Below are 24,889 nucleotides of genomic sequence, written 5' to 3' on the forward strand. Positions count from 1 at the left end.
AAAATATAGAAATGAAATGTAAAATGTAACACCCTAGAAAACAGGAAACACTGTACTGAAATGAAAACCGATGATAATGATAACTCAAACTCAGAGCAAACTACTATATTTACCCATGTATGGGTCACACATTTAATGCTGATTTTTAAGGTACGAAAATGTATTGCCACCCATGTGTGAGTTTTTACTTTTGGTTAGAAAAATAATAATATTGCACTGTGGGGTGAATATGAGAGTAAATAACTAACTTATATTGAGTTTTAATGAATATAACTCTATGATTAAGTATAATTTTATTAATTAAAATATGTCAGTAGTCGCAGTGAAGCTGCACGAGCAGTGTAGTTATTGTAAGTGTGCTGTGTCGGCCGCATGCCGGGTCGGCCACGGCACGAGGCGTGTCTGCTGTGCTGCGCTGTGAGGTCGTAAAAGGGGAGGTGGGGTTGGGCGAGAAAGAGAGGGAGAGAAAAGTGAGCCACCTCACACCTTCCCGTAGTAAACAGATAAAGAAGACCTGAAGGTCAACACCAGTGCTGCATTTCTTACGTGCCAATAAGCTGAGACACGGAACACAAAGACTTTATTTGGAACTCTAGTGAAGACAGATAAATGGTATGAACCTTATTCGAGGGAAACCCTTATGGTAAAAACTTTTTTAGATTTTTTTTAACCCAAAATTAAAGGTGCGATTCGTATGAAGGGGTGACCCTTCTGCGGGTAGATGTGGTAAAAATGCCAGCAACGCAACCAAAGTCAACAGCCAGGATCAGAATCTGAACTCCAGCAGCGTTGATTGATGCCAGATTACAGAAAATTCTGAACCACGGAATGCCGGATTAACGACCTTTCACAGTACATAACATATTAGATAAACGTGCTTGACTTAATCACTGCAAAGGCATTGTAAAATTGGTTATTTATCACTGTGAATAATACAGTTCCTCTAAATGTTTATAGAAAAAGCCTGCTCTAGATTTGTAAAATGCTAAGATAGATATAGTTACCATATTCACCTAAAAATTATGCCATTAACATATAAATGCATTATGTTTTAATAAGTGAGTTACTCCTTCATAAAGGCTACAAACAGTTGCAAACAGTTTTTACTGGACTGCAGACGAATTAGAGGCATTGAGTTTAACTGTGTGAAATGTGAATAGTAAATACCAGGGATATATGGCAGGTTGTTGGTAATCACTTATCAGTCTGCAAAGTATAGTGTAACCCTTGGTAAAACTCCTTAATATCGGTAAGTATTTTGCATTCTCACAAAATTACGAACTGCGCTCAAAAAATGTTCTTACAGTAAATCCCCGTTAAGAAGTTTCTCAAGGTACTTAGTAAATCAGACTTATTAACATGAAATTTTTACTAAAAGGGTCAAATTGTATCTAGTAATACGTACTTATTATGCAGGTTTTCTTAGATGGGATTTTTTGAAAAAGTGGTTAATGTAGTTAATAAATTATAATTTATGTCTTTAAATGACTACAATAAGTAAATTACTTAGTTGATATTTTACCTAAAAAGTTATAACGATTACAAAAATTAGGTCAAATACAGTATATTGCGATATAGTTTGGTAACGACAACTTTCATTATTAAAATTACATAACCAAATTATCTCTTCAGATTTGCATTAACAAGAGCTAAGTGTAGAATAGGTATTAAAAAAAAATTTTTTTTGCTGTACATTTATAAAATTTAAATACAAAATTTTCATTAATCAGCATCACTATGGATAATTAATAAAGCAGAAAGAGAGAAAAACACACTGGTTAAAGCAGAAATACTATTTTAAACATTAAAATAACACACATGTTCAACATATCATCACTTACCTAGTGACTTTCCAGCAGGCAAAACTAAAGCTTCCACAGGCTCTATTCGCCCATCACTATTCTTTCCCAGACCAGCCCCCGTAATGTAGCCCATTCTTGCCATCAGTGACGACCCTATACCCTATTGAAACAGATAGGTATCAAGAAATACCACTAAATAAAACAAATGTCAGACACAAAACATTTAGGGTTACACATAACCATGAAAAAGATGTATATTTTAAAGATATGTACTATTTTAAAACATTTTAATCAAAAAATAAATTTAAAAAGTTTACATAGAAAAATGTCAGTTTTTTTTTCATTTGGTAGGTACCTAAAATTCCAAAATAAACGAACACTTCCTTAACAAAAATACACCAATAGACTTTATTTAAGGTTACATCTCGTAAACATAACCTAAATAATATCTGCATAAGACTAGCATGTAGGGCTAAGATGTTTTAAGTTACATAGGTATTTATAATGCATTAATACAAATGTGTGCATGATGAGTGAGATGAACTATAGCATTGGATATCAAACAGTACCTTTGAAAAGGCACAGCTCAAGGTAACATTTAAGTGCAACGCCATTCACCATATCCATATGTAACGTTCAACTTCAACTGCACTTTTTCACAATGTCAATGCTGAGGCAACAAAACAAAAGGATATTAAACACTGTAAGTATGCATAAAACATTAGAAAATTAAGGTATCTAATCAATGATGTCCATGGAAGCTATCTCACCTTAGTGTGCTTCTCCCAGTCACCAAGGGCGGTGGTAGGAGATGACAGCAGGGTTCTCTCTATGACAGACACGGCCAGCTGATTTCTTTCTTCCAGTTCTCTCGTCTCGCTGTCACTGTCGCTGCTATCTGAACTACTGCTGCTGCTCACTTCCACACTTTCCCCAGCCGAGTCACCTGGGAGTAGGAAATGCCCAACGTTTCAACTAGTGATCGGTTGAACACACTTCTTATTAAAATATAGATCTTGAATTTGATAGTTAAGATAGTGCCTCAAAACTAGATCTCAAGCGTCAGGAATAAAAAAAAATTAATTTTTGAAGCAACATTCAACCCATTAAACTTTTACTTTTAAAAAAAAATTGTATCTACATGTTTGGAAAACAAACTTATAAAAGGTTTATTGTTTTGCAAAACATATTTTCAGAACCAAGAAATACTGAATTTAAGAAGTCTTATGTACTTGGTATTTTTTTGTACTCCATTACAACACTCACCTCAAATTAGCAAATCTAAATAACTTCTACAACAAATTGTATGTAAACTAGATACATGTTGAATCCAATTTCTCTTTGCTACAGACAAAAAAAATTGCCAATAATAATAAGCCTTGCACCAATCTTTTAAACAGAACTCATGACCCTATTTCAAGTTTCTATTAAATGTCTATTCAGGACTTTGGTAATTATTCAAAATTATAATTGCCTGTAAGGTTTACTGTAAACCTAAAAGCATTTTTGGCACCGGTGTTGAAGTCTACCGATTATTGTCTTAAGCTTTCTTTATTCTTACCACAGAGTACTATTAAATGTATCAATACATCAGTCTTTTTTTGAAAATACACGTCTCTTCAGATATCAGGCAGTAAACGCAGAGAAAGCATCACAAATGTGAAATAGCTGTTTTTTTCACTGCAGCAAACGCCACTAACATCGCGACCACGAACGACACTATGCTGAACCCGCAAAGAGGACCGTCGTGAAAGACGCTCCGACGGGCTCACGCACCTAGGGGCAGAACGCTCGCCAGTTCCACCTCCGTCTTCACGCCGCTGCCCTCCAGCTTCACGAGACACTTGCCCCTGTCGACTTCCAGCACGACGGCCGTGTGCCACAGCTGGTCCTCGCACTTCACCAGCACTCGCACATTCGACCGCACCAGTGAGAAGTCAGGCTCCCTACAGACCACGCATGTTTTTTTGAAATACGGGAACATTTTAAACTTTGATGCGAAAAAACTTATTACAAGAAAAAGTGTACCTTTAGTCTGCTTCACACAACATACGTAATAATTTTTTTTTATGAATACCAGAATTTTATGAAGATAAGATTCTGAAATGGAAATATATAAGTAAAATTGTATGTATTACTGAATTGTGTAAACAAAGAAAATGAATTTCTAGTAAGTATGCCACAGTCAGACAAAAATTTGTACCACAAATATTTACTTAACTTTTTACTATGGATAGGCTGGCTAGTGAAGTCCTCTAACCCTCAAATAAAATAAATCCTTTTTGTATTCGAAAGATGTGATATTTGAGGGAAAGATGTGATATTTGAGAAAAAGATTCTGAAATTACTGTAAGAAAAATAGTAAATTTAAAAATTCAGCACAGACAGATCACAAAAATACTTTGTATTTTCAGTATTTAATTATTTAAATAAAATAACAATGTGTATTCATTCAAGAAACAGTTCTTGAGATAAAAATTTAAAAGGTTAAATGTTTTAACAAAACTGTTCAAATCTTCAATTTTTTATACTTTATTTAATTTCTGACCCTAGAGACAGAATCAAATTCAAGGGATAGATTTGAGGCACATTTTGTGCATAGAGTTCGATATTTCAATTTGAGAAAATTTGGATTTGATCCATCATTGCATTTTTTTCAAACAGCCAATTATGTGTTGAATAAATAAAGTGCAAAAAATTAAATAAATAAATAAAACAAATAAAATATTAATTTGCAACACTTACATAGTGAAACACACATAGGAAATTTAAATAAAACAAAAATAGAAAATAATAATGTGAAAATTTCTTAACCTAACCTGGCAGGTGAAATCTAGCAAGAAAACACATGAACAGACTTATTTTAAGATTTTAATTTTTTTTTTAATGGTTTAACAGTGGTTACACGGAAGTTGAGGGTTCCACTCCGCAGTGTTTGCATCAGCTATCGTGACTTATTGTTTAAATGTATGAGTAAATTAAGGTGCAACGTTTCATCGACACCCATGTAATCAGAGACGGATCAAGGGTAAAGGGATGTGATTGGAGCAAAACCAAATTTATTGGTGGAGGACAGGCTTACTGCAAAGTCTGCTAAGTTTTCGGCTGACCATTCCGTTGGAAATTGAACCCGGTTCACATTAATGTGAGGCAAGTAATCTGAATACTTAACTACAGTTATATTGAACAAATAAAGATTTTAGAACTTTCACTACTGAGGTAGTAATAAAAACATGGATAAGTTGATCTTATTTCAGATATTACCACATATACTAAAGCAGGAGGTGGTACTGTTCTCATACATATTTTATACAGAAAATTTGGATCAACCTGTTTTCTTTAATTACACCCCAGGGGGTTAAATGTTTCATAGATTGTTTCTTAAATCCACGCAAGGTTGCAGAATCCTCTAAGGCCCGTTCCATAATCATGCGGTAACATAAAAACTGAAACGTATCCGAACTCGCAAGATATTAACATTTTACTATCCGTCTGTTGCTTCCACAATGCACGGAAATTTAAGCAATGGCAACAAGTTAATTTGAATCCCACAATTACAAATAATTAAAAATAATTATAAAACATATTTGATACACGAGAAACAACACTGTCAGGAAATAAAAATAAACCACAAAGGAAATTTTAGGACACATGAAGTTCTTGTACTCGGAATAATTCCTGGTCTCCCCCCCCCCCCCCCCCCCCCCCACGTTCCTAACTATATCAATATTTTTGTAACACTCAAAAATTGTAGCCCCCTCAGCAAAGAAGTTTCGCTTCAAAAAATTATTACTGCAATTATAAGTTTTTCACATTTCTTTAACCAATATAATTTTGAAACTCTTCTGCAAAGAAAGAACAAAGGGACCTACCTGTACTCTCTGAGGCTGGAGAAGTGGACCAGCTCGCCGTGCGAGAAGCGGCACTTGTCGCTGGAGAAGCGGCACTCCCCTCCCAAGTAGTACGGGCAGGGCAACATGTCCCTATGGGTGGGGTTTGTGAACATGACTCGCACCTACGCACACAGCATGTGGTATTCCATCTGCCGACCAGCTAGGTGCTCACACGCGTACGAGCCGGGCTTGCGACTATGGCTCCACTTGGCTGGGTTGTGCAGGGGCCTCGGCAAGGCTTGGCCCACTTCTTATCGACACGCCCGCCAGCACAGTCATTGTGCTCATTTGAACAAGAAATCACGTCCGCTGCCACGCCGACTTTCTGGCTAGCTGTGCAGGTGAATTTTATCAATAACTGAGTCAGAAGCAGATGGAACGACAGACTAATAAAATATAGCAAAGAGAAATTAGATATTTCCTGAAACTGTGATTTGGAACATGTCAAGAAAAGTTCACCACAACCGGCCATCATTCAGGATGTCATTGCACCACACTCAGCAAAGAAAATGAAGTGGTGTGTCAGCGGATGATGTGCACAAGCAAACAAGTATAGTAATTTAATTATCAACATTTATTCACCACAGATTCATAAAAACCAAGGAAACAATTTTAGAGGAGACTGATGATAATACCACAGGCAAGTAAAGAAAAAAATTACATTCCCAAGAAACAACATACCACATACGTAAAATTAAAATTCAGCATTACCATTTCAGACAGGCAAGAAACAACCAGGATATAGGTATGTTCAAATGTATAAATAGAGAATTTTTTGGCTGTTATGGAACATTAAAATTATGTGTCAAATGTCCATTATCATTACGAGGTTTTGTTGCAGTGGAAATCCTGCACTTTGGTATTTTGGCATGCTTAAACATTTGATGGTAGATGGGACATCACAGTTTTCAGGGTTTTTGCACTGAGAGCAAATTGGACTAAGACAGTATAGTTTTCGAAACTGTACCATATGTTTGGTGTTATGGTATTTCTGTGATATGGGATGACACTTCACAGGTTGTAACATTCCACAACATAAGTTTTTGTTTTAGTGTGGGCAGAGATTGGTTTTCAGTAAATACAACAGATTCTCACAAGTTGTTGCAAAAATGTTTCGTTTGTCTCCTGGACTGTCAACTATGATTAATTTTACTTAAGTTTAAGAAAAGGTTAGGTTAACTCACAGTTATGCACAGAAAATTAACGTGGCACAATTTCGAAAATTATAACTGACAGTTACATGAGTATCAACTTTAAAAGTTTAGGTGATGGTGGGTGTTAATAAAAATTTGCCACAATACGAAACTTTATCAATGATCAGTTACCAAGTAATCATTAAATTTAAGTATGTAAACCACTTCGTGACAAACACTTTTCTGTTCTTCCTGATTTTTTATTTTTGTGGATACACCTAACACATCTAAAATGATCAACCCACAAATTTTTGACGTGACGTCTAATAAATCGTAAAACGCCGGCTGCACACACGAAAGTGTCCCGTAACACACATTGTCCCACTACGATGTGTCCCGTTACGCTCATTGTACGCTTGCACCGCATCTCTCTTCCACTCGATTGGAACAACCATCGATTTGACTTTTCAATCATGTTTTCGTCGTTTGAATTATTAATATTATGTAATTTAACGATCGTCCACAGATTTTCAGCACAATCGGTACGGTTATTTAAAAGTAATGTTGAATTTTCAAATAGATTTTTGTACGAACAATGGCGTTTTACAGTTACACATAATAATTCAAATTACATTCGGGATCTTTTGCACGATTTTTTAAAAAATATTGTAACACATTATAAATAAGTTTGGTGTATTTGGGATGCGTATTTGCTATAAAATTGTATTATGAAAACCAAATAATATTATTCCCCTACGGTGCTGTCATCTACAGTGACGGACGCGAACCGAACGAATCGCGCAATCTACCCGCTTCCACGGCAACCAGGCACTCGTTAATAAATATTTTCCTTTGTTTATCGCGAGGGGCGTTATTATTAATGAATTATAAATAAAATTTTGTGCCCGGGGCCGCAATTGCATATCATTTTGAGCACTGGAAGACATAAAAACGTAAAATATTCTCGACGAATTTTAATCTCGGCCCCAGCCCACGCCGAAATTCTGTCTTAAACTTACTTATATTTATTTTATTGACTGCAAGGGCATTTTTATTAAATTCTACGTTTAATTTCACAATGAACAAACTTCATCGTTAAATGTGTAATTGCGAAAAAGCGTAAAACATTCTTGACGATCTTGAAGTTAAATAGCAAACATGTATAAAAGTTATAGTTAAAATAATCTCTTTGTTAAAGTAATAAACATATTTGAATTGAGTGCAAATAAAAGTAAATTTATCAATTAAATTGTAGATTTCATTTCACTCCTTTGTATCCATACAAAATGGTGATAATTCAATAAAAATGATTCAATTTCATTCATAAAAGTATGCAATCATTTCATCAATGTTTTGTTATGACGTTGTCACGTTAAATTATCATCCGTAAACCAACTTTACAGACAACCAATTTTTTTTTATCAACTCATTACAGGTACTGAAACATAAGAGCAAAGTTCTAAGTGTGTCATATAGTGGGTGGTCAAAAATATTATCAATCAGGCTCACAAGCCAGACTCGTACGTGTATGAGCACCTTCAGCGACACACCCAGTACATTTGAGTAATGTAAAACTGGCTGAGGTGGTCATTTTGCTTGTAAACCAGAAATCTTGGCAAAGTTACAACTGAAAACAAATCAATAGCTCATACAAAAATCACAGATGTCCTACTTTAGAAACAGGACCTCTATCATGTTCTTTGAGCTACTGAAGTACAGGATCCAAGGTCCACAGCAATGTAACTTTTTGGGGAAGAAAAACCAAAATTGTTAAATATAGAGCTAAGCATTGCTATTCTCATTTTTTACGTTTCAAACTTTCTTGTACAGTAGAGAAGATAAAACAAACATATAAATATTTTTTTATAAACATGCATGTGAATCTAACATTGCACAAGTTACAGATAGAGCTGTTTGCAGTGGCAGATCCAGGATTTTGGTTTGGCAGGGGCTTGACCCAGCTGAGGCTAGGCTTTATCAAGGCAAACACTAAAACAATAGTGGACCCAGATGCTTTTGGAGGGGGCTTGAGCCCCTTAGCCCCTCCTTAGGATCCGCTACTGGCTGTTTGAAACACAAGCAAAATGGTACACCATCAGTCCAGAAGACTTATTAAAGCAGGAGGCTGCATTTTTTAACAGTTTTATAAGAGATAAAAAAAAATTACAGCATGAAACATCATTCTGCACTTCAATCTATGCAATCACTTAATCAAGCATTTATTTATCCTTTTGGTCTTTTACACTGAACCCAGAAACTTGAACTAGCTTTGGAACATTAATGGTAAATGAGTTTTCTATTTCAATAGTTAAAATAAAAATTTAATTAATAATTTTTAATAAAACTACCAAGGTTCACTTTCAAATACATGAGCACGGTACAGCAAATACCTACGCTGCCACTTAATTTTAACTTAAATAATATGCCAGCACTACTACGATCTTCTTTTCTTTTTATGATAACCCCTTTTACATCTTAAGAAGCAATTTTGTTATATTATTTACAATTTCTTATAAAGTATACTACTTAAAACTTTCAACACAAGCTCAAATGAATTTTAAGGTTTAACATCACCTTTACATAGAGCAGGGGTCGGCAGACTGTGGTTCGTGAGCAGCATGCAAATCTTCATAGCATCACGGCTCTACAACTCACTGCGCTGCCACAGCACAACAAAAATAAAAGCCAAACAAAATGAAACGGCCCAATCACAAGGCATGTCCTCAACCTGCGCGCTCGCACCTACCATTACACCGCCTGCCATCGCCCGCCACCGCACTCCCCCAGGGGCTTTTTATTTTAATAATTAATTTAATTGATTTAACTTTTCTTGTTTTATCAGTAGAGCTCTACTAATGATTACAATATTTTTTTACAGGTACATTTTTCTTTTAAGTAGCCTTTATTTTTAAGACTATGTTGAATGTGTGAAAATTTTTTTTTGATTTTACCTCTATTTATATATTGTCTAAAAATTCCACATAAATACAGAGAAAATACTACTTGCGGCTCTCTAAAAAATTTGATAATCTGTTTACTAAATATATGGCTCATCTTACTCAAAAGTTTGCCGATCCCTGACAGAGGAATTTTATGAAGGGAGGGAAGTAAAATGGAGCAGGAACTGAAAGCATTGATAGGGATGAAAAGAATGTACCTTGAGAAAACCGGCATGTTCATGACAATGTTACATGTTTTTCACTTGTGAAAGGTCAAGAGAGTGGGAGACAGGATGGATAAAAGGGGAGGGGGAGAGAGAATTAAAAAATGAAAGAGAGAGAGAAAGAGAGAGAGAGAGAGATAGGTGTAAGAAAAAAAATATGGAAAAAAGTACCAATGTAAGTAAAATTTGAGAACTGTGTAGCAGTCACTAAAGTTATTGTAATTCTAACAATGATGCCATCCATGTTGGTTTCTCAACTCACTTGTATCTGCTCCATGCTAGTGACATTTTCTGCTGGCTCAATGCAGAACACGAGGGCATTGTGATAGCTCTGGTCCCCGTACTGGTTGCAGTGAGGCGCCTGGCACTTAGTGCCCTGTAGCGATTCCAGCTCCTTCTGTAGCCGTAGCACATATACACACACACCATGCTAGTTGCTCATTAGTGTAACCACTGTACATACTTGTCTCAGTTACACGTTGAAATGTATTATATTCTATCAAGGGTCTTATTAGCATTGGAGAAGATTAACATTATAATATCAACAAGGAATTTCCATGACTTTTCCAAGTATTAAAGTAAATGCCAACATATTTTAATGTTGAATTAATGGAAAAGAAAAAAGTTAATACAGGTTCTTGCATGTTCACATTTGCTGGTGTTCTCTGATGAGCTCTGCACGTTGCTAGGTAGCAAGTTACCTAGATCTCTAAAGGCCTGTAAACATTATCGAGATGGTATGTAAATACTAATGATGTGTCTAACAAACTTCTAAAATACAAATCTTGATTTTAAGATGCAGGAATACAATAATGTTTGAGCAAAACATAATTTTTAACACTCTTTTACTAGCTTTACTTGTAACTAACTATGTAATCAAATCATGGAAGTCAATTTAAACCTACTACTAATTGTTGTTATGATTTGAAATTTGACAAGTACATATATTTAATCTGGATGACAATTTAATAATTTCATGACTATGACCTGAAGAGAGATGGGGGGGGGGGGGGGGGGGGGCGCACGTTTACAGGGGTTAAAACCACTAACTTTTGAGCTATGGTCAAAAACCACAACTTTCGAGCCAAGATCAATAATGCTTTTTTTATATCCATTAGGCAGAGGCATGGTGGGAAATTTGCCTGGGGTTTGAATATAAAATCTTTTGAATACTAAAAATTTAATGATATATGAGGATTTGATTTGAGAGAAAGTGAATTTGACCCATCATTGGTTGTTTGTAATTGTACTTAAGTACTAATTTTAGAGATGGGCGGGCCAAATACTTGAACACTCAAATAGCATTCAATTTCTAATATTAAAAAATGTAAAGAAAAAGATTTTAATAAAAATATTAATGAAATGTAGTAAATTCTAAACTTTAAACACTGACAATGCTAAGATTTACTAAAGCTATGTGTGTTTTTCTTCATACCTATCCAGTTACTTACTGTTCCCCACAATAAAGTACCTTCAATATATAATCATGTAAATAAAATCACTATATTTAAAATAAATTTTGTTTGTGAATTAAAAATTCCAAGGTTCAAATGCTCCAACACAAAAGTTTATATATAGCTATATATTTTTACTTTGGGTATATTATTTCATTTTTGAAGCTTAAGAACTAGATTTTGATTTCATGGGTAGATCTGAGGTATTCTTTGTGATTCAAATTCGAGAAAATTGAGATCTGACTTACCAGAAGTAATAAATAGTATAACTACTAATTTTAAGCACACCTTCTTACACCTGCAGAAATAAGGTGAAATATACACAGAGTGGCCAGTTAATGACATGGCTGTTGCATCTTCTAGGTAATATATTTGTTTATTATTATTTATTAATATTGTAACAATATATATTTAAGTTTTCTTTCTCTTCCTTAGAATGACTACGAGCATTTTATATAGACAGCAGATAGACACACACTGCACACAGAGTGGCTTATGGCGAAGTTAGATGGAATTGCATCACGTTATTAGATCTCACCTTTTCCTAATTTCGTAAAACAGAAGTGTTATGAGGCTATAGCAAATGGCGAAAATACGAGTGGCCCACATTGGCAGAAGTGGTGGCCGCTGTTGGGTCCTGTTGCGGCGCTATTTATAAGTGTGAGTTATGTTTAGATCTGAGCTATGTTTATGTACCCATATCGCTCTTCCCATAGTAGCGACAGGTGCTGACTGGCAGCTGAGAGGCAGCGATGGTAGTCACTCACTATCCAAGGGTGCAAGCATCCCAGGTTACTGAACGCACATGCAAATAAATTAATAAAGTGGACCACGTGGTAAAACCCTGGCACTTGCAAGGTAGAACTTTTGAGTGACTCCTGCCTCTTTGCAGGTTTTACATGTGCCAGCCTAGATAGATTGAGAGATTAAGTCTGTAACTAAGACTGGAGTAAGTAACGGCACCTACTGTTACCACAGCTGGCCAAACCCCAAACGACAAGCGTGATGCATGCTACCTTCCCTACATGGTTAAAACCTGCTTTATTGCAACACACCTGAAGATGCCTCCTGAAAGGTACGATGTATGTTGTAAAAAGGAACCATAAAGAAATGGCTCCTACCCAACAGCAGATTCAGTTCTTGTTTATTTTTTTAAAAAGCAATAATGTCTGAAACGATCATCTGTTTCCGTAAAGAACCTTAGTAATATTGCAGGAGAAGAAAAACAGCATGGTACCTTAACAAAAAAAAATTTACAAGATAATAATAGTAACAATAATAGTACCAATTTTTTGTTTTGTTTAAAACCTTTTGTTTGGTAACATAATTTATTTGGGCTAGGTTTAGTTAAAACTAATAGAACAAATAAAAGTCAGATCTGTCTTTTTGTGGGAGATCTGTAGCAGTTATCCTAGAGATTATAAAAATGTTTAGCACCACTTTTAATAGTTTATTCTTGTTTGTCTACTTTATCAAAAGTGGCATGTTTGTAATTCATTTTATATTTTTCTGTCTCATCGCATCTTTTACATTTCACCCAAAGTACTATTGATTAATGCTCAACTATGGGTTATTGGGTTCTTATTACTCAACAGCTAATTATTCAAGTAATGGAGGTGATTATTCATGAATTATCAGTATGTATTATCACTTATTATGAGCAGACGAATTGGACAATACTTTTTTGTGTACATATCCCTTCACTTATACTGGAGACCCTCACACCCTACCAGTGATACATGCCTCCCACCACATGCACACGGATTTCATCCTCGTTTGAAAACAACTCAACAGAAAAAATTAAGTAGGGTAAAAGGCACAGTAACTAAATCAATGAAACACACAATTGTTAATGGTTTATTTCACTACAGATTACAGTAATGGTTCTGTATCATGTATCCAAATTTAAACTTGATCCTAATGGCATGATCTTGTATAAATTGATCCCGTGGTACATGATGAATGTTGTTTTAATTTAGTATGTTGATAGATCCTGGCCAAACCAAAATATGAATAGGTATAACAAAAAAAAAAAATTATGTCAGGTCATGTGGAAGTTTATTCTATCATATTCAACGTACAATCAAAAGTTTTTTACGTCCAGGATCTTTCAACGTACCCACTAAATTAAAAGAGCAAGCATTATGTACCACAGGCTCAATCTATTCAGGATCATTCCATCAGGATCAAGGAATAAATTTGGATAATCATACGGAACTTTTACCCAAGGAAGAATGTTAATAAGGGAAAATGTCTTTAGTTAGTGTACATTTCATCAATTCATACTGCAGTATCCAGAAATGTGAAGAAACATACAGGCAATAGTGTGGGACTATTTTGAGGTTATTTGGACTTTAAATGAGACAGCTCAATTGCAAGTATCCCCAAATTATTTCATCAACTTTGTTACATTATTACCTACTTCGTGATTGGAAACTAAACCATAAAAATTTATAATTTCTGTGTCAAGAGTTTTTTTCAGCACTTACATAAATTATGTAAATACTTGCTGTAGATCTCACAGTAATAAGTTTTATCAAAGTAGCAACATTACCAATAAGCTTTATCATGTCAGTTTATAATGTAAAATAAATCCTAAACAGATATAACAATTTAATATTGAACAAATTAATAAATGAATGCTACAAAGCTCTAAGCCACATTATTAAACTTACCTGCACCTCTGCAAAGTTCAGACTGTCTGAAGTTCCAGCCGGCACTACACTTTCATTTGGAGGTGAGTGGTCATTGGAAGCTTCTACCTTTTCAAGCTCTGCCTGTGAAGATGTAGGGGGAAAAAAACTTTTAAGGCTTACAGTTCATTCTTTCATCTACACAGGTACACACTTTCCATCCCCCCCCCCCCCCCTTCTCCAATAAAATTCACTGAACACTGGACACAGCACATGTTGAAAGTATTTTCTGATTGAAACAAGATTAATTTTCTAGGCATCTGTAATTAATACCACGTTATTTGCCAAAGGGGCCTGAAATATTAAAAGTAGTGTCAGGTAGATTTAGAAGAAAGACTGCCTATTGTAGTTTTTAGTACCATTTTGCAACTTCTGTAAAGATTTTACACTGTTTTTCGTTTCACTGTCCAATAATTTTCTAAAAAATTATTTATGTATATAAAATTTTTATTAACATGATAACTGCCGTAATTTTGAACAAAATTACTTCCAATTATTACAGATACATCTCATAGAGAAATGGAATAACTCGGTCGAGTTCGTTAATATACATGAAATCCGAGTAAAAGTTTTAGAACTGGGAAAGTTTAAAAAACCTGAATAACAAAACTCCCTTATTATTACAAATATTGCATCCATATGAAGTTATTATTACTCACCATCCAAAATAATTTAAAAAAAAAAATTTTTTTTTATATGACCAACCATAATTACATGAGGTGGAAAAAACAGGGGTTGGAGAACAAAAATACCTTAGTAGGCACACCATCAAATACATTCAAACAGTTTGTAAACCATATAAATACTATATATAAAAATAAGTCGGGTTTTCCTTCCTGACGCTATAACTCCAGAACGCACGAACCGATTTCCACGGTTTTGTAGTCATTGGAAAGGTCTCGGGCTCCGTGAGGTTTATAGCAAAGAAAATTCAGGAAAAATTTAGGACAAACCAACATTTTAAGTAGATGGCGCCGGCGAAATACCACTCACTGACTCACTCATCACGAGATCTCTAAAACTATACACCCGATTGACTTGAAATTTAGCATAGTTACTCATTTTGTGATGTAGATGCTCACTAAGAACGGATTCTGTGGAAATCCGATCCCAAGGGGAGTTTCGGGGGCGTAATATATCAAAATTTCCAGTTTTTGGTAGGAAATCACCATGGCAACGGCTGTTGCTTTGTTGATGCTTCATTTGTCTCTATGGCAACGACTATTTCATTGTTAGTGCAGTCCTCATCACCGTTGAAATTTTGCGGGTACTTTAAATATCAAAAATTGCCCTTTTTTTCAAGTATATATATTTTACAGATTTGTAACTTCACAGTAATGTTCCTTATGTTACACAGGATGACATTTTCCGAAATTAGATCCCATGGGTGGTTAAAACAAGGCAACAGTGGGTACTCTGTGTGCATGAGAACAGGATTTTGCATTGTTCATACCTTCTGCATCTCAATGGCAACGGGCATCGCGCGGCAGTGGCGTATCCACAAGGAGGGCATGTAGAATGAGCGGCACAAGAGTGATCTGCCTGTAGACTGCCGTAGCGAAGTACGGGTACATCAGTTGTACCTTGCGTGCACGAGTCGGGAAACCATCGGTGCTATTCATTTTCTCTCCGGTACATTATACAGCATTGTAATACATTTTCACTGAATTTTTTTTATTTACCATTACCGTAAATGGGAGGTGTGGCTTAATTTTTTTCAATTGGTGGGTGATTCTACAAATATGGGAATATTCATGTCTTAAAGTAATTATAGCCTCCATTACACAATGTTATAATATTGGTTTTCCCCCACAGTTAGGTTTTAGTTTATACTGACGTTTTCAAAAATTTAATCCTCCAAAATATATTTCTTTATTAAAAAAAATTAATTAAAATTCCTAAAATGTCATTCACGTGTCCTGTCCCATTCACGTAATTTTTCACATTCTTACAGATTTCTACTGTAAATTATCTGTTTTCTGTTAATATTATTATTTATTTTCATTTAAAATGATGCTATAAAGAAAATATTAACTAAACAAACTATGAAAGGGCAAAAAACTATTTTAAAATTAATATAGTGATTGTCCTAGGGATTTTTGGTCATTAACATGGCTGAAAAGAAAATTTTTTTTTTACTAAGAAAGGAAATTTGTTATGTCTGGTTACACTGCCTGAAAACCAACATGGATGTCTCTTCTTAACTAGCGCAAGTTATTGCTGACTGTATTTCAAGAACTGTGTGTTTAACTACCAACTTTAATCCATTTTAAAGGTGAGAGCTTTTATTTACTATCATTAACATGGTTTATTTTAATAGCTAAATATGAAATATAACTGAATTTGGATAATACTTCTGGGTAAACCTTCCAGTTGAAGGCATTTGGCCAAATTTTTACATAGTTGCCTTATAAACTGGCTTGTGTAGAAGCATTAAACAACCATTTTGTCATTCACATGGCTGGTTTGCTGTCATCCACATGCCTCAAATTTGGGCATGTGAATGACTTATAAGCTATGCAAATGACATTTTCACAATTGTAGCCTACTATTATGTACTATAAAGTGTAAAAATGGCTTTGTGTGTGTGTGCATGTGTTGGTGAGTCAAGGATGTAATGCCTTATTTCAGTTTTATATCAATTTTAAGATTTTATGTATACAGTGTATATAAAATTAAAAGTGAACAGTATTTTAATTTACAAATAATGAGTAAACATTCCTCTTATGACAACTGATTACAAATGCCATTTGATTTACCTGTGCAAATAAAAATAATTTTGTTCATTGTTAATCATAAAAAAAAATTTGTAATCAATTCTTCCTTGTCCTATCACTCATGTACTTTATTTTGGATGCAATACACTAAACTAAACTTTTTTTCAGGACTTGGAAAATATGCCTAAAAAAAAGCTCACAGAAAAAAAAGAAGAAGAAAATTGAAATAAAGGGAGAGAAGAAAGAAGTTGAAGATCCACAAAAAATGAACAACATAAATTAAAAGAGAAGCAGGGGTACATAAAAAATAAAGAAAAAGGTGTAGGTAAATTAGTAAAGGACATGCCTCATAGAGAGCTGAGGAACAAATGCAAAAACTGGAAAAGAAACAGCTGCATACAGAAAGAAAAAGAAATGTTTGCAAGAAATTTTTCAAGATTCACATCCAGAAAGTGATTTAGACACTGTCTCTCACCATTCAAGGGAAGAAAGTTTGCAGATAGATCATGAAGTGGCACAAAATATTGAACTTGGCAGCAGCACCAGATGTTCTGAAAAAATACTTTTGTTAACTACACCCAAGAGAAGGAATTTTGTGCATGATCAAACCACCTATTCCAGCATCATCAACCAAATTCAAAGTGCCTGAAAAATCAAAAATTGATAAACTCTGTAGTGAAGTACTGCGAAGACCCTAAGTGTTAAACTAAATTTAAAATTTGTGAAAGTGTAAAAAACTTATGCTTAATTTCAAAGTAATCCTAGCAAGAGTTTGTTTCAGAGATTAATTAAAACATTTTATATTAATCAATCAAATTGCATTTAATTTTGTATATGCTGTATATATGATCATTCACATGCTCATGAATGTCATTAACATGCCCACATGTCATTTAGATGGTTGTGAAAGTATACAAAAATGAAAACAAAAACATATAAAAATATTTAAGCTTTGCTGATACCATGCCATAATTATGTACCTCTTAAAGTATTAAAATTATTTTTTTGGAAATTTTAAAACGTATTTGACATTTTGATTTTTAGGTATACAGAAATATCCTATAATTGTAGAATCACCCTGGTATAACCGTGCGAAGCCGGGTCGGGCAGCTAGTACTATATAAAACCTTTGTTTGGAACAAGTTTTGATAAGAAAAACCATTGCTGCAATATGTTAAAAAAAAATTGAGGAAGGGGAGGGGTTAAATTATATATATAAATTTTTCATTATTTCCACACCTTAAAATACACTATAGAATCTGTTCTCATTTATTTTAAAACTTCAAAATATCATCTAAAACTTTGGCTGAAATAAATTTTGATACTACCTACTGTAAGGGGTGAAAATAACCAAAGTTGAATGACAGGAAAATCATAATTACATTAGTAGGTATAGGTACATACTATCAAATCTGTTACAATTTATCATTAAACTCCTCAAATGTATTGAAAACGTTTGGCTATAACACATTTTTGGTGAGAGTTAAAAAAAAGGAGGCAGGTTAAACTAAATGAAAATCCACAACTCTCTTACAACGTACACTATGAAATTCATTTAAACTTATTTTACAACTTCTAAATATTATCTTATACCTTGTTCCAAAAACAATATTAAGTATATATCATCACTTATTTAAGCCTGGGAAGAAAAAAAAAAAGAGCCTGAAGGTAAAAAAAAGTTACCAACTACCTATTTCGGCAAAGAATTAAATTAGTTTTAAGTTAGTCAATGATGGATGCATTGATTATTTTGGAACATTGAAGAACAGACAGTATATCATCTACATTAATATCTCAAAATGCTCCAGAAGTTTTCAGAGCATTCATTGGTGATATTCTGGGAGGAAAGATTGTTGAGGGTCTGAGTGGAACAAGGAGGGAAGTCGATTTGGAAGAAGGATTAGGTGAGGTGTTGTACAGGAAGGAGATGGAAATAAAACATAGATTAGAGAGGGTAGAGGAAGAAGTAAAAAGGGAGGATGGGTTGAGAAGTGTGTTAGTAAGGGTCGAAAGGCTGGAGTGCGAGCTGAAGAGGACAAAGGAGGAAGTTGAGAAGGAAAGGCAGATGAGAAAGGAGGCAGATGTGGAGGTAGATAGGCTGCGCAGGAGGGTGGAGGAGCTGGAAGGGAGGGAGAAAGTAAGGACTCAAGCTGTTAAGGCCACATATGCAGAGGCATGTACTGGGGAAGTTCAGGAAACAGGTGTCAGGTTGCAGAATGAAGGGGTAGCAAGGAGGGTGCGGGAGGAGGCCGGCAGTAAGGCTGTGGGTACAAGCAACGTAGATGTGAACAGGCATGAAGAGGGCAGGGATACGAAAAGGGGTACAATAGTTAGACAGGAGCCCGAAGTGATTTTCCTGGGCAGCTCTATTGTGAAGGGGGTAGAATTGCAGGGGGTGGGGAAAGGAAGTATATATAAAGCTGCGTTTGGGGGTGCAAAGATTAGGAACTTGGGGGAGAGGGTAGGCTGCATGAAAGGAAGCAGTAAAGTTAAGGTGGTGGTTGTTCATGTAGGGGGAAATGATGTGGCTGGTAGAGTGGTGGGGAGGGAAGTAGAGGAGGATATGAGGGGGCTAGTGGGCAAGGTGAAGGAGAAGTTCCCTGTAGCCAGAGTTGTGGTCAGTGGGGTACTAGTAAGGAGGGGTATAAACTATGTCAAGGCTGCGGCGGTCAGCGAGGTGTATGAGAGGGTGTGTAGGGACTTGGGAGCCATGTTGGTAGATAGCAGGAAATGGGTGGGGCAGGACTGTGTGGGCAGGGATCAGGTTCACCTAACAGAGAGGGGAAAATGGATGCTAGGAGACCTGCTAGGAAGGGAGACTTCTGGCCATTTGGAAAGGGCAAGGTTTGAGCAGCAGGGAAGAAGATAGCAACTAGATAGTGAGGAAGGTGGAGAGAAGGGGGGTGATTGTGAATATAGTGCTGATAGCAATGCTAGGGAGGAGGTGACAGCTAAAGTCAAAAAAACTCAGATTGGTTGGACGGGGAGCGAGGAAGGAGGAAAGAGGGGGGTGGAGTTGGATAGGGCTGCAAGAGTGCTGGAAATCGGGGTTCTAAGGGGAAGGGGCACTTGTATCAGGGCGGAAGGGACAGAGGCGCAAGGGGGAAAATGCCAATATGTAAAAGTCGCAGTTATAAACTGTAGAAGTATATATAAGAAGGTGGAGGAGTTCTGGGGCAGGGTGGAAGCCTATGGGGCGGATATCATTGTAGCGGTGGAGACATGGTTGGACGAGGAAATTAGAGATAGGGAACTGAAGAGAGCACACTTTGAAATATTTAGAAGGGACAGAAACAGGAATGGAGGAGGGGTAATGGTGTGCATGCGAGAGGGACTCTGTGGTAGGGTTGTATGGGTTGGGGGGAGAGCGGAGTTATTGGAGATGCAGTTCCAGGTAGGAGAGAAAAATGTACGGCTGATTGCGGTGTACCGGCCACCAGGGCAAGGGGATGAAGCCATACGGGAGGTGCAGGACAGGTTGGACATGCTAGGGGAAGGCAAGTGGGTGATAGTGGCGGGGGATCTGAACATGCCAGGGGTGGCATGGGAAAAGGGGCCGGAGGGGATGGGGTCAAGGGAACAGAGATGGGCATCTCAACTGGCAAACAGAGGACTGGAGCAGGTGGTGACTGAAAGCACCAGAAAAGGTGCCAGGAGAGGAGAGCAGGATGACGGGAACCTGTTGGATGTGGTACTTGTGAGACCAATGGAGGCGGTCAGGGGAAGTGTGGTAATGGAGGGCATCAGTGACCACAGGATCCCAGTAGTGGAGTTAGACGTGGGCTGGAGGGAGAAAAGGGCAAGGAGGGGAAACGTGGTAAACTGTTGGGGTAAGGCTGATAGAGTGGGGGCAGAGGCATTCCTGAAGGGGGAATACAGTAGATGGGTAGATATAGAGGACCTGGAAGGTAGATGGGCTGCCTTAAGAAATATTCTGCTGCAGATGGCTACACGTTTTGTACCTCAGAGGAGGGTAGGCCAAGGAGGTGACCCTCCCTACTATGGAAGGGAGTTGAAAGTGTTGAAAAGGAAATGTAGGAGGCAGCATGCGAGGGCAAGGAAGCTTGGGGGAGAGGAGATAGAGGCGGAAATGAAGGCGCTTGGGAAGGAACTAGGGAGGAAATCGCGGGAAGCAAGGGATGCTTACATGGAACAGCTGATGGGGGAAGGGGGGACGGTAAATGGGACGGAGCTCTACAGATACATAAGAAGAGTGAAGGGTGAGGAGGGAATAGGGGTTCTCAGAGGAGGAGGGGGGCAGGAATATACAGAGGACAGGGAAAAGGCAGACTTACTGCAGGAGCAATATCTGGCAGTATTTACAAAGGGGGAGGCATGGGAGGGTAAAGAGGACGACAGTTTAATGGGCAGGAAGGCCTTTGAGCTGCGACTGACAGATGTAATTAAGGTGATCAGGAGGTTGAAAGGGAGAAAGGCAGCTGGGCCAGATGGTATAGGGAATAGTCATTTGAAGTTGGGTGATAGGGAGATTGGGAAGTACCTGTTGGAGGTTTTCAAGCAGTCTCTGGAGGAGGGGAAACTACCAATGGAATGGAAGGAGGCAGTGGTAGTTCCCATCTACAAGGGGGGAAATGATAAGGCGGAGCCAGGAAGTTACAGGCCGGTCAGTTTGACGTCCTGTGTAGGAAAAGTGATGGAGAGGTTGGTAGGAAGGTACGTAAAGGGGGAAATGGAAGATCTGGGGTGGGTGGATAACAGGCAGCATGGATTCAGGATGGGGTTTTCATGCGAGACCCAGATTGGGCTGTTGGAAGACCTGGTGGAAGCGGTGGACGGGGGGAAGCAGATAGATGCAATCTTTATAGATTTTGAAAAGGCGTTTGATAAGGTCCCCCATAGGAGGTTAATGGAAAAGGTTGAGTTGCTGGTGAGGGATGGAAGGGTGGTAAACTGGGTGGGTGATTTCCTGAGGAATAGAAGACAAAGAGTGAGAGTGGGTGAGGAAAGCTCCGAGGAGGGGGAAGTGACGTCGGGGGTGCCACAGGGGAGTGTGCTGGGGCCTCTGTTGTTCACAATTATGATAAACGATCTGGGGGAGGGCATGAAAGCCAGATGGAGGCTATTTGCAGATGACTGTGTAGTGTATGAGGTTGTGGGGGAAGGGGGATGTTTAGCAGAGGACTTGATAAGGTTGGAGCAATGGACGGAGAAAAATGGAATGTCCTTGAATGTTGGTAAGACAAAAGTTGTCAGATTTACAAAGAGGAGGAAAGTCACACGAAATGTATATTACTGGAAGGGGCAGGAGATAAGAGAGGCAGCAGGATATAAGTACCTGGGGGTGACACTGAAAAATGACCTAGGATGGGCGGAGCACACAGAGGGGGTGGTCAGGAGGGGAAGGCAGGCGCTGGGGTTGCTTGGTAGGACCCTGCAGGGAGCTGGGAGGAGGACAAAGGAGAAGGCATACTCCACATTGGTCAGGCCAATGTTGGAGTATGCGGCGGCGGTCTGGGACCCCTACCTGGTGACTGAGGTGAAGGAGCTGGAAGGGGTACAGCGCAGAGCGGCTAGGTGGGTGATGGGAATGTGGAGAAGGAAGGAGGGGCAGGATGGGAAACTGCATAGCCCAACGGAAATGATTAAGGAGTTGGGGTGGGAAACGTTACAGAGGAGAAGAAGAGTGGAAAGGTTGGTCAGGATGTTCAAGGTGCTGAAGGGGGAAGGGGGATGGGGGCAATTGGGAAGCAAAGTACATAGAGGGGAGTACAGAGGACGAAGAGACCACAGATGTAAGCTCCAGAGGGTGTGGAGGCGGACAGAGAGAGGGCGGAACACCTTCCTGGTGAGGACGGGGAGGGAGTGGAATGGGCTGGGGGAGGAAATGGTGGAGGTCAGGGATGGGAGGGAGCTGAGGAGAAAGCTGATGGAGGGGGGGGAGAGGGGAGTGAGTGGGAGTTCCTGCCACCGGGTGAAAGCCCAATTGCAGGTTAATAAGTAATAATAATAATAAAAGGTACTTGGCTTTCTACCTAAACATCTAGTGTGTGCTGAAAGGAACTGTTTTACTTTTGATGGAGTCTTTTTAAGTTTGTTTGTTTACCTTTTTGAAGTGTTTACAATTTTGTACACCATAGGTGTAACCGGGGGAGGTGTTTTGGTGGTTCAAATAGCCCTCCCTTCCACCACCCAATTATAGTCACGAAAATTGTGAACGCTCATGTCATTTGAAGCTCATTGTCTGAAGTTTTGCACCAACGTCACCAAGCAGCCCGATTTGTAAGGAAATGTAAACAAAGTCGAATCGCAGTGGTTGCTTTGTGATTCGTCAGTCTCAATTCTCAAATTGTGGTGACTGCTATGGACTAATCAGTACAACTAAACTTCAATTATGTTTTAGTTTTGCCTAACAGAACTGGGCACTGGGTAGTAGTAGTGGTTGCAATACTGCGACTCAATTTCTTACAAAAACTGTTAAAACATGAAAAAATGTTTTTTGGTTGTTATATGACATCAGGTGTGTTCATTTAAATATTGTACGTATAACAGTAAGAGGGAAATTAGATTATCACAAGATGCATAATTTTAAACGACAGTTACAAACTTTGGAACTGAAACTTAAGTTTCCAGCATTAGACGAAACGGACCACATTGGGTGTAACACAGCATGAGGTCGTGTTTGAATCAGCAGCTCAGTGGCCTCATCTTCCAACGTACTAAACTAAAAAGCAAGCATCATGTACCAGAGGATCAAGCTTTCAGGATCCAGGGATAAACTTCAATGTATGTAACGGAAAAATTAGTGTATTTTTAATTATCCGTAGTTGGCCACAGTTGTGCTAAACAAAGAGATACATGATCATGGGTAAACAATGAATGGTGATGGCAGTGTGAAATCACAGGGATTGCAATGTAAGCTTTATACTGTTATTTGTCATGAGCAGTAGGAATTAAGAAACCATCCCTTCACTGGTAAACTAAGGGATGTGTGTAAAGCGTGATAACCATATTTACCCGATTTTATTCTGTTTTAAAAAGCCCCTATATCCGAGTATTACCTAAATTACTATGGAAAATGCTATCTAACTAATTACCATTGCAGTTTGTGCAAACTGGATGCCAAGGGTCAAGCAAAAAGTATAACCTCACATTAAATGTAAAAATAAAAGATAAAAGTAATGCTTACCTTAAATAGAGCATACTCTTCAGCAAATGGATCGTTCTCTATTTTTGTTTTTTTCGCTGAATGGGATGGAGAAGAAAAATTTTGCTGCTGCTGTAAGGATGTAACATTTTCGTTTGTCAATTTTATTAACTCTTGAATATCTGCTTGAAGAGAGACGAGATTATCTCGATCCGGTCCTGGGCTAGAGGCTGCTACAGCTAGTTCGATTTGGGACAACTGAACACACAATATAGTTAGAAAAATCACAAGCAAGCGTCTTCTACACTAAATATTTAAATTAATGTTTGATGGTTACCTGAGTCTGGTACTGACTAAGTTCTTTTTTTAGTAAATCCATTATCATTAGAAATAAAACATTTACATGAAAAAACCCGTAAAATCACACAACTAATCAATTTTATTTATTTAGCTTTGGTCAACACATTATAAACAAATAATGCTATTTTTCAAAGATAACCTTATACAATTGCGAGCGTGAAAGATACGTTCTTTTTATTATCTACTTTTCTTTGACTTTCATTATCTAGTTGAGTCGACAGGGAGAAAAAAAGAATAACAATTTGTAGTTTTTTTTAAAAAAAAAAGTATATTTGAAATGATTTAACATGCACTTTTTTCAAGAGTAGTTATCGTTTATGTATTATGATTCTTATTTTTAAATAGTGGTGGCCATGTCAAACTGTAGGATTTTCGTAACATTACATATAGGGACTGTAAAGAGAATGAACTTACTCAACTGAAATCATACTATACACAACAAAATTTGTCGAGGTTCATCATGCTACATTTTCTAGGAGAATCTTGTACACGTACATTTAATTCTGATAGAAGCAGAGCTGATAGAGCCAAAGAGCATTGATGCGACGCCATACTTGATACTTTTCATA

The 24,889-nt window shown here is 37.4% G+C and overlaps 1 protein-coding gene across 1 annotated transcript in view; it reads right to left on the bottom strand.

The window, feature by feature from the left end:
* The window catches only part of LOC134536390 (zinc finger CCCH-type with G patch domain-containing protein), a 42,933-nt gene extending 18,464 nt beyond the window's left edge, over window positions 1-24,469 (bottom strand). The window contains exons 1-8 of the mRNA XM_063376126.1: window positions 24,298-24,469; window positions 24,003-24,218; window positions 14,121-14,222; window positions 10,254-10,388; window positions 5,675-5,817; window positions 3,579-3,748; window positions 2,573-2,748; window positions 1,842-1,962 (exon numbers count right to left, since the gene is read on the bottom strand). Coding sequence (XP_063232196.1) covers window positions 1,842-1,962; window positions 2,573-2,748; window positions 3,579-3,748; window positions 5,675-5,817; window positions 10,254-10,388; window positions 14,121-14,222; window positions 24,003-24,218; window positions 24,298-24,345 — 1,111 coding nt within the window. The 5' untranslated portion in view covers window positions 24,346-24,469. The remainder of the gene's footprint in view (window positions 1-1,841; window positions 1,963-2,572; window positions 2,749-3,578; window positions 3,749-5,674; window positions 5,818-10,253; window positions 10,389-14,120; window positions 14,223-24,002; window positions 24,219-24,297) is intronic.
* Window positions 24,470-24,889: the final 420 nt, after the last annotated feature.

This window comes from Bacillus rossius, chromosome 1 (assembly GCF_032445375.1).
Source record: "Bacillus rossius redtenbacheri isolate Brsri chromosome 1, Brsri_v3, whole genome shotgun sequence".
Taxonomy (NCBI): domain Eukaryota; kingdom Metazoa; phylum Arthropoda; class Insecta; order Phasmatodea; family Bacillidae; genus Bacillus; species Bacillus rossius.